The sequence below is a fragment of the Pipistrellus kuhlii genome, unplaced genomic scaffold, assembly GCF_014108245.1.
Source record: "Pipistrellus kuhlii isolate mPipKuh1 unplaced genomic scaffold, mPipKuh1.p scaffold_m20_p_15, whole genome shotgun sequence".
In the NCBI taxonomy this organism is placed as follows: Eukaryota; Metazoa; Chordata; class Mammalia; order Chiroptera; family Vespertilionidae; genus Pipistrellus; species Pipistrellus kuhlii.
The window spans coordinates 31407392-31421070 of NW_023425460.1; the positions used below are offsets into that span (position 1 = coordinate 31407392).

The window sequence follows — 13679 nt, forward strand, 5'->3', positions numbered from 1 at the left end:
AAAAAAGTTTGTTAGAAACACTAAGTTATAAAATAGATTAAACTCAAAATTTATCAGAAGGGTGACCAAGACCCCAAAATGACAAATGCAAAAGGACAGTAAAATTTCTCAGAGATAAATAATTGTGGGAAGAATAACGTTTGGGTAAAAGAACTGATAAGCCAAAACAGAGAGAGAACTTAGAACATAAATTGAAATAATAAGTAACATTTGCTGAATACATATTTACTTCCCAGTACTTTACATTTGTTGTCTAATTGACTTTTCACTGCAATTCCCATTTTGCAGGTGAGGAAATGTGAACATTAAAAGAATCAAATTAATTGCACAAGGTTATTGCCTTAACCACTATGCTCTACTGCCTCAATCCTATCACTGCTTATAAAAACAACTATCAATTGTTTCAAAGTGAACCCACCCATTTTGAGGAGTTACCACACATGACAGAGGATGTCCACGTTCTGCTGAAGTCGGGGGCAGCCATGCTGATGCCTGAGGGGTAGTTACTGTACCATCTAGACTGGACCCTACAAGGGACCGAGCTGAACTCTGTGTCTGAAGGAAAAAAAAAAAGATTATAGGCAAGCATCTCAGCTAATTTAAACAATTTCCTACCATATTCCTAAGACTTACATTTCTATCACAACTTACATGTACACCCAGAATATTTCTGCACAAAACTGTTTCCAGTAGTGGGTATTTCATGCCACTATCCTGTCCCCAGGCCCATTCTTCATTGACTAAAACCAAATGTATCTACTCATCTAATTCCATTTTAGTTGGAAGAATAATAAACCCATTTGAACAAAAGTTTTTGTTTTTTAATTAACTAGTCAGACATGTCTATCCCCAAATCAGGTTGGGATATCACAGTGGTCTAGGGCTTGAAGGAGTATAAAAACAGGAGACTGGCCCTGACAGGTTTGGCTCAGTGGGTAGAGCGTCGGCCTGCAGACTCAAGGGTCCCAGGTTCGATTCCAGTCAAGGGCATGTACCTTGGTTTGGGGCACATCGTCAGTGGGGAGTGTGCAGGAGACAGCTGATGGATGTTTCTCTCTCATAAATGTTTCTAACTCTCTATCCCTCTCCCTTCCTCTCTGTATTAAAAAAAAAAATTAATAAAATATATATTTAAAAAAAACAAAAACAAAAAAACACAGGAGACTGGAAAGATAATGAAAGGTGATCATGAAGTCATTCATCTGAACTGCTGTCAGACATCAAGCAAAGAACATAAGCATCAACCAAACACAATATACCCATTCAAGAGGACCTAGGTCATGCTGACAAAAATTTCTTTTGCAGGGAATAAGAGCATATCAATGCCCATTAAATAACTCACTAAAAATTACTTACACAGGCAATTTTAAGGAGATGCCATATTTCTTTCTGCCTCTTCCCCTGCATAAACATGACAGTATTGTCAGCTTCTTTGATGTTACTGAGGGCCATTTCCACCTCGGGCAGTAGATCGATAATCTTCTGCTTACAGCCCAACAACTTGCTAGAGAGATGAAATCAGAATCAGACCCTTACGTATCCCCCAAGACTGTACACCATACTCCCAAACCCAGGTGAGTAAATAAACCACAATCAGAGGCATATTTAATGGCTGATCTCCAAAGCAATGCACAAAGACAGGACACCTAAATGTACACAGCGGTGGTCAAGATACCCAAGATACTGCTATTGATAGAATTCTTCCTGAATCTAATGTATTTACCAAAAGGAGTATTATACTTTGAAAGAAATCTGATAAAAATACCCTGGCTTCTGAATAGGAAATAAAATTATTTATCTACCTCAGATGACCAAACAGCTCCTTCAGAACCCGGTCCTGACTCTGCACAGTATGCACAATGATCTTCACCATCTCCGTGCTGTCACTGTAGGAGTGATCTATAAAATACTTCAGTCAGTGGGTGTAACCTCTCTTCTGTAGAACATGTCAGCCTCCAAACAAAAATTCCTAAAAATCTGAAACTAGTTTTAATTAATAACATCTCCACTTAAATGCAAAACTGAATTGAGATGATTTTAAGATTATACCAATAAAAGGGTAATATGCTAATTAGAACAGGAGACCTTCAAGGAGACCTTCCGGACAAAGCCATGGTGGTGGGGCCGAGGCAGAGGTGGTTAGGGGCAATCGGGCCAGGAGGGGAGGGTAGTTGGGAGTGATCAGGCTGGCAGGGGGGACCAATTGGAGCGGGGAGGGAGGGGGAAAAGTTGGGGACAATCAGGCCAGCAGGGATGGGCAGTTGGGGGGCGAGCAGGCCAGCAGTGGGAGGCAGTTGGGTGCAATAAGGCTGGCGGGGGGGCAGTTAGGGGTGAGCAGGCTGGTGGGAGGGCAGTTGGGGGCGAGCAGGCCAGCAAGGGGGGCCGTTGGGGGCAAGAAGGCCGACAGGAGGGCAGTTGGGCGTGAGCAGGCTGGTAGGCAAAGTGGTTAGGGGCAACCAGGCAGGCAGGCAGGTTAAGTGGTTAGGAGCCAGCGGTCCCAGATTGTGAGAGGGATGTCCGACTGCTGGTTTAGACCCGATTTGTCGACATGCCCTGGTTGGGGTCCCATATTGGAGAGGGTGCAGCCTGGGCTGTGAGACACCAGGCCACTAGAATATCTATAATTATATACCTAAAAGTATGTGTTGGTGCATACATAGGTATATACATTTATCATTGTATCCTCAGTTATCTTTAACCCATACTAACCCAAGCCTCAGAAACATGCAGCCTTCTAGCCAAAAGATCAATCTTTCTTGGATGATAAACATCATTGATTTAGAAACAGTAGGATAATTCATTTAACTTTCACTGCCTCACAGGAGGCTCTTGCTCCAACTAGATTGCTTGGATTTTCGTATTTATTCATCTGTTCACAGCCCATAAATACTTAGAAAAAGCTACCTGACTTAAGCCAAATCTCATACACTAATGAAAGGACCCATAGATACCCTTCAAGACAAAGCAATTTTTAACTGAAGGTTAATACTTTGCAGCTATATATTACTTTATAGTTTCTAACACATTATACAACACACACTCACTGAGTTAGTAAAGCGAGGTTTCAAACCCATATTGCAGAAAAGGGAAAGGAAATGGAGAGAGATTAGGTAATTTGCCCAAAGTTACTTGGCTAGGAAAATGCCTAATTTAGAATTCAAGCTTTCCAATTCCCAATCCTATATTCTTTCCAATAGCCCATGCTCTGTATTCAATAGATGTTCAAAAAGAATTGTTTTGCCAATGAAGCAAACCAGTGACAGGTTAGATGAAAGCCTCATTTTCAAGGTAAACTGCTTTGGCCCAGCACATGAGTCTTCCCTCTGACCATTCCACACCTGAACCAGTATCATCAACTCCCTACCAACCTCTCTAATCTTAAGCTGCACTTATTTTTTTTTTCCAGTTTTCCCACATTTTCTTGCCTTCTCCTCCTCTATGAATTCCCCTTTCCCTCTTTTATTCCTTTCTTTCAGTTTTCTTTAAAAAATTTTTCTACCTCAATTTTCTTGTAACTTTGCCTTCCTAATCGCTTAAATTCTCACAAACTAAAAGCTGTTACATATAAATATCTCAATTGAATTATCAAAACTGGAACTTATCCTGCAGCTTGTTTAAAATCCAGTCCCAGGAGTTGTTAGGCTGGGCGGTTTCTTAAAACACCTTTGTGCATTGCGATAGAAGTGTCTTACCTGGAGGTCTGTGCTTTAACTGCTTATACAGATCGACGGCGCGCTGCTCCCTACAAAACAATAATAAATGTCTTTATGCGAAGATAATTTAATGACTTATAATCCACAACTTTTAGTGAACAAATATTATTTGAAGAGAATAATGATCCAATTATAAAGTAAGTGTATATTGTCAATGAATATTTTACAAAGAATTTCACTTAGTGCTAAGCAAGATCTTAAAACGCGAAGTGTGATATACTTCTTATCTGCTGTGGTCTGCCAGCACATATCTGATCCTTGCACCAGAAACACTTAAATGTGCAAAAATTATGGCTTGTGATTAGAGACAAATACGTGAAGTTTCTAATCCAAACGTTTAGGAAGTTAACCTCATGTAGGGCATTTGATAGACAATACCTATGGTAAGTAGGGAAATAGTTTGTAACTTAGATACTTGAAAAATTCTTAACAGTCACATGAAAAGATTCTTTGATTAAAATAGCAGAAGTCAACCCTAAGAGTTATTTCCAAAATTTCCAGTGATGAAAAAACTTCCTTTTTAAAAATGATGCCAAGATATTTGGGGAAAGGAAAACTATAAAAAATAACCATATGCAGGCTTAATATGCCAGGAGTACATAGAAAGAGTAATCTGCTACAAAAAAAAAAAATTATTAATACCAATACCAACGACATGAGTATGTCCTTACAGAGATTCCATTAAATCTCCCTGACGTCTTCCATAAGGGCTTTTCTGGAGTTCCATGATTTCAGTGTGCAGACACATGATCTGATCCTCCAGGTATCCGATGACACCTACCTACAATATGATGAAACGTAAAGAAATGACAGGCTCACCACCACACAATACAGAGAACTCAGACAAAGAATGACTTACTCCTGCAAAGGAGAACTAAATGATTTAATATGAAATAATGATTTTATGTAAGTCTTTTATCTTTCAGATTCTGACTACCTTTCACACGAGAACATACTTATTCCTAGCTTCTCACTGTTCTCTCCTATTAATAGTAAACTACTAGCATCTGCTTTCTCCTCCTGAGAAGTAAAACATGTGTCGCTAACAACACAGAGAGAAAATGACCATCAAAACCACTTCTACTCAGTTCTATGATTTTCATTGCTTCTTCTTCCCAACTGCCTTGAAATAATAATAATGACATTGGATTTCCCACTCCAGGATTCTAACTGTCCCACCCATGTCCTTAGGGTAAGTTTTCACTCCCAGGACAGTAATAATTTATCAATAGTAGGACCATAGATAAATATAAGGAAAGAATCTATCACCTAGAGAATAACCTATATCTAATGTGACCATATAATATATTGTCCAAATCTGCATAACTTTGACAATGAAAGTACCATTGATAATTATGGCAAGACAGGTGCAAAAGGACCAACTAGGTAAACCAGGATATGCAGCCATCCTATCTAAACCAGTTGTGTATCACTGTTGTTTTATAGTGATAACTGACACTTATCATTTATTACCATTCAATATGCATAACCTTACTAAAAAAGGTATATATAGTCCCCATAATATAATATGGAAACTGAAGCTCATGGAGGCTTCAGTTTACTAGTAGTCTCATTTGTCCAACACCTTTATTTTTATCCATCATATACACAAAACATCTACTAGTTAATATTCAGAAATGACAGGAAAGATACTCTACATATCAAAACCAAAGAAAGTTTCTAAGGGAGACCTCAGAAATAAACACACAGAACAAGCTCAGTGAATTCACCTCAGCATAGTGGATAGCCTTTTCTTCCATTTCTTTCCATGCTTTTAACATTTTTTCTGAGGCTAAAAAAAAAAAAAAAAAAGTTTTAATTGGTTATCTCAGAAATAGCCAGTTTTAATTACTGACCTACCCACGTCCTTGACTATCAACGTAAAAAATGGTGTTATGGGTTGAGTCGTCTCCCCAAAAGTTATGCTGAAAACCTAACTCAGTACATGAGAATGTGTCCTTTTTTAGAAACAGGGTCAGTGCAGATAGTTGGCTAAATTAACATGAGGTCAATCTGGAGTAGTTAATCCAGTATAACTAGGATCCTTAACAGAAGAGGAGAGACACAAAGATGCAGATGTATGAAGGGCGAGTTCCATTTGATGACAGAGGCAGAGGCTAAAGTACTACAGCTGCAAGCCGAGGAATGCCAAGGATTGCTGATAAACATCCCAGAAGCCAGGAAGAAGGAAGGATGGATTCCTCTCCACAGGTTTCAGAGGGATCATGGTCATGCCAACACCTTGAGAGTAGACTTTTAGCCTCTAGAATTGTCAGATGATAAATTTCTGTTTTTTAAAAAAATATTTTTTTTTATTGATTTCAGAGAGGAAGGGAGAGGGAGAGATAGAAATATCAGTGATGAGAGAGAATCACTGATTGGCTGCCTCTTGCAGACTTCCCAGGCATATGTCCTGGCTGAATCGAACAGGTGACCTTCTGGTTCCAGGGTCAATACTCAACAGCTAAGCCATACCGAGCTGAGCAATTTCTGTTGTTTTATGCCACCCAATTTATAGTAATTTGTTATGGACACTAATTTGTATTAGGACACTAATACAGATGGTTTTCTCTTTCAAATAAAAAGAAAGAAAATTATTTAAATGACACATGAAAATGACTTTTAAAAAATCAATCATTAGCCGAAACTGGTTTGGCTCCGTGGATAGAGCGTCGGTCTGTGGACTGAAAGGTCCCAGGTTGGATTCCGGTCAAGGGCATGTACATTGGTTGCGGGCACATCCCCAGTAGGAGGTGTGCAGGAGTCAGCTGGTTGATGTTTCTCTCTCATTAACGTTTCTAGCTCTCTATCCCTCTCCCTTCCTCTCTGTGGAAAATCAATAAAATATATTTTTTAAAAAAATCAAACATTATAAAAGGATATAAAAAAGAAAACCCTTCCTCCTCTCCACACTCCATCTTATAGGATCTTACTTTAATAATGTTATACAGACTCATACCCTTTCCTTCAAAGATGAGACTATCTATACATGCCTGCCTTTCTTTGCTTTTATTCTCCAAATTAAAACATCACTGCCATTAAAGATCCAAGTGATCTTTTAATATCAGGTCTACCTCACTCTTTTTCTTTTTTGAGCAATACCTATATATTTAATCTTATATAGAGCTGATATGGATTCTTTCTACTTCATTCTTTTTTAACGACTGTATCATATATACAACTTACAAGGTAAGTCAAGCTAACTTGATGAAATGTTTTGCCATTAACCAGAATACCTGTAATACATAACACCAATCAGAACCAGCTCTAGGGGGTAAATTTATTCACCCACCTGACACTGCTGATCACTTATTCTAAGATACCCACATCTTATTCAAGACAAGTATACAAACCAGATAAAAAAAAAAAAGGATTTGTTTCAATGGAAAAAAAACAAACAGAAATGCTGGTGGTGACCTCTTCAGTTTATTCTTTGATTTTAACTCTGCTCTTTAGATTTACTTAGTATATCTGAAGGGAGATAAGCTTGAAGTCAAAAACTGAAAAATAAAAAAGTGGGACCTGTACAGTAGGTGGTTTGGGAAAAAACACAGAATTATCTGTGTTGTCATTTACAGAAAGGTAAGTAGTTTAGGATTTCCCTGGCTAAGAAGTCACTCCAATATGGATTTTGTATCTACCTATCTAATAAAAGCCTAAGTGACTGACTGGTAGCTATGATGCACACTGACCACCAGGAAGCAGATGCTCATGTAGGAGCTGCAGAGCTGCAGTGACTTGGCAGCTATGGTTCTTGGGTGATACACCCGGAACCAGAGAGAAGGGAGCCCGATTCTGGGGTGTGTCACCAGAGAATTGCCCTCTCACAACCCGGGACCCCTCAGGGGATGTTAGAGAGACTGTTTGGCCTGATCCTCACAGGCCAGGCTGAGGGATCCCAAGTGCATGCATCTGTGCACTGGGACTCTAGTTTTTTATATTGAGCTTGAAAATCATAAATTCTTAAATCACTTTTGTATTTTTCTGGAGCTAAACAACTTAACTTTAGTCCAATTGGGGGAGGGGAAGATTCCTGTTAAATTGTTCAACTAAATGTTAAAATAAAAGCTAATATTCAAAACAAACGTGCCTTTTGTTCTAATGTTGAATGCAAGAGAAACAATTGGTACAAGGCAAGAAGGCAAAATAGCATATGGCTTCAAAAGACTAGACCCTTCCTTCAAATACATTACCCCAAAACTTACATATCCCATAAGTCATCTGTTCACTGTATCTTTCCAAGTCAAGCTGAATGCTTTTGTGAAAAAACTCCAGTTTAGCTTTCAGTTGCTGAGATGCTGAGATCAAAGCGTTCTTCATTTTTGTCAAGTTAGTATTATATCTAAGAAGACTTAACCTAAACCATAGCCAAAAAAAAAATTAAAATTAATATTTCATAAATATTGAACAAAAATTTTAAAAATTATATTGCCATAAGCCCATTGCCTAAGTTTCTATTATCAATCTATGAGAAATAGCTGATCTGTAGAATCTAGTCTTTAAAGACTTTCTGTTGGTGGCAACACAATTTCTTTTATACTAGGACGTTCTGCTCAAAAACTATTCTCAAGCCATTGCAACTGAAGGGTTTCATACCATTAATAAGAAGTCTACTAGTCTGATGAGAAAATTACATTTCAAATTGGTCTAATATTTTAATATTGCATGGAAAATTATTTGTGAAAATTGGCAAGATTAATTATTGAACATTATTAATATGCATGACACTGTCACTGTAAACACCAGAATCCACTTACATTGCCGCTCTCTGTCCCTGAAAGAGCCTGCTGTAGTCCTCTTTTAGCCCAGACACGTAGTGCACTGCTTCAGCCCATACTTTACGCAGCTGTATAATTGGAAGCTGTATTTTGCTGTCCTGTACTATATATAAGAAGATGAGAAAAAGACAGGAGTTACTTTTTAAGATTTTAGAGCTCATTAATCATTCTTTGATTTCCAGTCTTTACAAATGTCATTCCCATGGATGCTAGAAAGAACCACTTGTCACTGTTTCATTCAGTTCAATAAACATTTACTGAGCACCTGTAATATACAAACCGTGCTCCTGATACAAGGGAAAATAAAGATAAGAAATAATCACAATGACGCGGGGACGTTCCCTGCCCCACCTCTAGCTGCTTGGCGCCTGCACTCATGGGCTCTGAGTGGCCAGGGGGCGTTCTGGGACCCCTGCCACTCAGGGCCTATGGGCCTACAAGCTAGGAGCAGCCTAGGTCTGGAGGATGTTCCCAGGACCCAGGCCAATCAGTGCCTGCTTATGCAAATTACCGCCATCTTTGTTGAGTTAATTTGCATGCTCACTCTGATTGGCTGTGGGTGTAGCAAAGGTACGGTCAATTAGTATTTCTTCTTTTTTTTTCTTTTTTTAAATATATTTTATTGATTTTGTACAGAGAGGAAGGGAGAGAGATAGAGAGCTAGAAACATCGATGAGAGAGAGTCATCGATCAGCTGCCTCTTGCACACCCCCTACTGGGGATATGCCCGCAACCAAGGTACATGCCCTTGACCGGAATCGAACCCGGGACCCTTCAGTCCCCAAGCCAACGCTCTATCCATTGAGCCAAACCGGTCCCGGCTCCTTTATTAGTGTAGATAAGAATGGTACTTCTATGATCTTTCTCTCAAAAACCCATAATCTTGGTCTAATCATGAGGGGGGTGGAAATTAGACAGATTGCAATAGAGGAGCATCCTACAAAATACTTGACCAGCCGAGGCCAGTTTGGTTCAGTGGATAGAGCATCGGTCTGCAGACTGAAGGGTCCCGGGTTCAGTTCCGGTTGGGGACATGTACATTGGTTGCGGGCACATCCCTGGTGGGGGATATGCGGGAGGCAGCTGGTCGGTGTTTCTCTCATCATCGATGTTTCTAGCTCTCTATCCCTCTCCCTTCCTCTCTGTAAAAAATCAATAAAATATATTAAAAAAAAAAAATACTTGACCAGTACTCCTCAAAACAGTCCAAGTCATAAAAAACAATGAAAGTCATAGCCAAGAAAAGCCTAAAGAGAATGACAACTAAATGCAATGTGGTATCCTGGATGAGATCCTAGAACAAATAAAGGAGACCAGATAAATACTAAGGAAATCTAAATAAAGTATGGACTTAATAATAAATATTGGCTCATTTATTGTAACACTAATGTAAGATGTTACAAATGAGGAGAGGGATAACATGAGAACTCTGTACTATTACCTGATCATTTTTTTCCTGTAAATTTGTCTTTTAAAAACTAATTAAAAGGTAACAGGAGAAAGATTAAATAATTTTAACCCTTATGCACAATTTTGTGCTTGATTTTAGTTTGGGGTAGACAGAAACTGACAGCTATCTTCTTCAAAAGAAAAGAATAATTCTCACAGAATAAGTGGAAAAAAAATTGAACATTAAGCAGTATTCACAGAATAAAATGAAATATTTGAACATGCTTAAATAATGAAAAACAAACTAAAAAGTAGGCTTAATGAAAAATGGAGATTAATTCATCTGTGAGAGGGTTATCCTGAGGAAAGTCTTTTCCCAAATGAGGAATCTGGCGGTGATTTAAAACCTACCTTTTCACATTCCAAACTATAAAAAATTTTCACCATAAATAGTAAGCTAAAGTATGAGATACAAAACAAAAACACCAAAAACCATTTCTACTAATCATGTTCAATCAAAATGATATCATTTCAGGTTTAAATCTCAGTCAGTAAATGGACTAGACTTACCAATGTAATTTACAGAGTCAGATAAACTTCTGGAAGCAAATGGCCCTTCATATACAGTTTTACTTTTATCAAACAAATAAACCATATAGCTATCACAGCCTCTCTGAAAAACAAAGAAACAATTTTTTAAAAAACACTTATAATCATAGGTTCTCCAAGTACCAGTGAAATGCAAATGAACAAAGTCAATGTTAATTAGCATACATCTTACAGATTTAAGGTCTAAACTTTTGTTTAGGAAAAATAATAACTTTAGTATGGGTTAAAGTGAAAACAATCACCAGACCCAAAAGGACAAAGGCAAAAAAAGTGATAACAACATATACCTATATAATAGGAACATTATCAGTAATAGAAAGGAATGAATTCATACTATGACAAGAATGAACCTCAAGAAGTCTGACACAAGAGACTACAGGTTTTATGGTCCATTTGTATGAAATGTTCAGAAAAGGCAAATCTATAGATATATAAAGTAAACTAGTGATTGCCTTGGGTAGGCAGAATGGAGATTAACAGTTAATGGACATGAAGAATCTTACTGAGATGGAAATGTTTTAAGGCTGATTCATAGTAATGGCTATACAATTAAGTAAATTTGCTAAAACAAAAAAACAAAAAACAAACAAAACAAAACAAAACCCCACTAAATTATACACTTGAAATGGGTAAGTTATATAATATTTAAATATGCCTCAATAAAGTCAAATAAAATGATAAAAGAGTCCTGACCACAATCATATTTTACCATCTATCTATCCTCTGGCAAGACCTACAAAACTGCTGGTATAATTTTAAGATTCTAGGTTTCAATTACAAAAAGGGGAAAAAAAAGAAGAAGGAGAGAGCTAGCACCAAAGAAAAAGTCATAGTACATTCAAAATACCAAATGTTTCACTTCTATCTTGTTCACCTTGCAAAGCAGTAAGAGAAATGAATGGGATAAAAGTAAAAGAATTGTGAAACGTGCATAATCCCCCAAAGGATTTCAAATAAACATCTAAAAATGCAGGGCATGCAATCCCTCTGTGCAAACGGATTTCTTATATTAGAATTTTAGATATATTAGAATTTTCTTACTACTCCATCTAGAACACATTGAGAGGCTGGTTTCCTCGGATCAAGAGAAATTCCCGTCTCTGAAAGAAGCTCTTGAGAAGCAGTATTTATCCCAGTTTCACGCTCAATACGAGACTGCAGTGAATGAAGACTTTCATCAGGTGGTAACAGAAAAGAAATTATCTTTGCAGAAGTCATATTTAAGATGTGTACTATCTGTATATATAAGAAGAAAGAAAAATGATTAACCAACTGCTTACATAAAAAATTCAGTGCAAGATAATAAAGGGAATATGATATGAATTGCATATCATCTTTGTTCTATGCAAGGTTCAATCATTTCTGAAGTGTAATCTCCTTATATAATTATAAAATGACATGTGAAATCTTAAGAATTTACTTTCTACTACAACTAATGTTAGTTCCAAGGAATAAAATTTCAAAGTTCTAGGGATGTACAAAATCCTAGGAATGCACAAAAAAATCAATTTAAAAAGGCAACACTTATTCTGAGAAACTTATCACAGACCTGGAAGAAAACATTCCCATTTATAAAGAACCTAATAGATGCCAACCACAGAGTTAAGTGCTTTATGCTTAACATAACATCCCCTTAATTAGTTAAGTTATATTTAACATAACACCATGAATTAGATCTTCTAATCTCCATTTTGGCAGGAAAAAAAAACCACAGAATTCTGAGGGATCACACAGCTGATAACTGACTACCTTACATTGTCTCAAGAAATAATTATGATAGAAGAGATAGGCCTCTCTTTAAACAGGAAGAAGTATTATTAGTCTTATTTTTCAGATTAGAGGCCCGGTGCACGGATCTGTCCAGGGCATGACAGGCCATCTTGCCCAGTTCCAATTGGCCAGACCCCAGCAGCAAGCTAACTTACCGGTCGGACCCCTGGTGGTCAGTGCACATCATAAAGACTGGTCGAATGAACGGTCAGACACTTAGCATATTAGGTTTTTATTATGTATGATAAGAAAACCAAATCCCATAGCAGTAATCTATCTTAAAGGGCCCAAAGTTAGATAAGAAAATACTCTTATCCAAAGACCCATTGAAAGTAGGGGTAGCCAACTAAGTGTGAAACTGAGTTAGGTGAGATAACCAAGAGTTAGAAGCCAGAGTTAGAGGTCAGTTTTCTGAACAACATGATTTTATTTTTTTAATTTATTTTAAAATATATATATTTTATTGATTTTTTACAGAGAGGAAGGGAGAGAGATAGAGAGCTAGAAACGTCGATGAGAAAGAAACATTGACCAACTGCCTCTTGCACACCCCCTATTGGGGATGTGCCCGCAACCAAGGTACATGCCCTTGACCAGAATCGAACCTGGGACCCTTCAGTCCGCAGACCAATACTCTACCACTGAGCCAAACTGGCTTCGGCTGAACAACATGATTTTAAATCCTCTTCCTCCCACTGTCCTTAGATAAGCTATACAAAGTAATAGCTTTGTTTCTCCAAAGCTTACAGGGATGGGAAGAAGGGTTAATAAAAATAATAACAATATTTAGAAGTATAATAATTAATAAGGAAATAATATGACAAGAATAAACTCTGTTTCACGTACTCACAATTGTAAACTTATTTTTGCCCACCCCTGCATACAAATAATTAAAATTATATCTGCTGGAAATGCTTATTACATCAGTAAAGCATTAACTTCCCTTTAATATATAATAACCCATTATGTTTAAAAAAGGTAGAAAAGGAAAGAGAAGGGAATCTTCAAAGTTGGATGTACAGTGAACATTTACTTTTATAGAGGATATATGTCTAAAACTAGGGTAAGTGATCATAGCATCCTACTAGAAGGAGGTAAAAAAAGAAAAAGAAAATACAACTTAAATTTTGTTCACTCAAACATTTAATGAGTAACTACTATGGTACATACTATTAACTGTGTTGTAGTAACAGTGGGTATGCAAGTTGAGTAATCTATGATCCTTGCCCTCCATAGGAAAATAGTAAAAAAGAAGATACTAGAAGCATTAAGAGAACTAAAATACAAGGCAAAATGCAATAGGTGCAATAATAAGGTATTTTGCAGATTCCAAAGGAGATTACTTAAAAGGGATATTTTTTATAAAAGAGGCACTATTTGAGCTAAACTTTGAAAAGGAAGATTAGAATGAGAAAAAACT

The 13679-nt window shown here is 37.3% G+C and overlaps 1 protein-coding gene across 17 annotated transcripts in view; it reads right to left on the bottom strand.

Moving 5' to 3' along the window:
- The window catches only part of CHUK (component of inhibitor of nuclear factor kappa B kinase complex), a 35015-nt gene that overhangs the window by 3596 nt on the left and 17740 nt on the right, over nucleotides 1-13679 (bottom strand). For 4 of the 17 annotated variants that reach the window (XR_004988120.2, XM_036438839.2, XM_036438845.2 and 1 more), the window contains 10 exons: nucleotides 11531-11725; nucleotides 10451-10553; nucleotides 8471-8594; nucleotides 7919-8070; nucleotides 5444-5505; nucleotides 4385-4494; nucleotides 3693-3742; nucleotides 1803-1899; nucleotides 1357-1504; nucleotides 419-555 (listed from right to left, as the gene is read on the bottom strand). Coding sequence is in view for 9 of the 17 variants with exons in the window: in XM_036438839.2 (XP_036294732.1) it covers nucleotides 419-555; nucleotides 1357-1504; nucleotides 1803-1899; nucleotides 3693-3742; nucleotides 4385-4494; nucleotides 5444-5505; nucleotides 7919-8070; nucleotides 8471-8594; nucleotides 10451-10553; nucleotides 11531-11725 (1178 nt within the window). In the remaining 8 variants the exon portion in view is untranslated. The remainder of the gene's footprint in view (nucleotides 1-418; nucleotides 556-1356; nucleotides 1505-1802; nucleotides 1900-3692; nucleotides 3743-4384; nucleotides 4495-5443; nucleotides 5506-7918; nucleotides 8071-8470; nucleotides 8595-10450; nucleotides 10554-11530; nucleotides 11726-13679) is intronic. The other 13 variants (XR_004988121.2, XM_036438840.2, XM_036438848.2 and 10 more) reach the window with 8 other exon arrangements.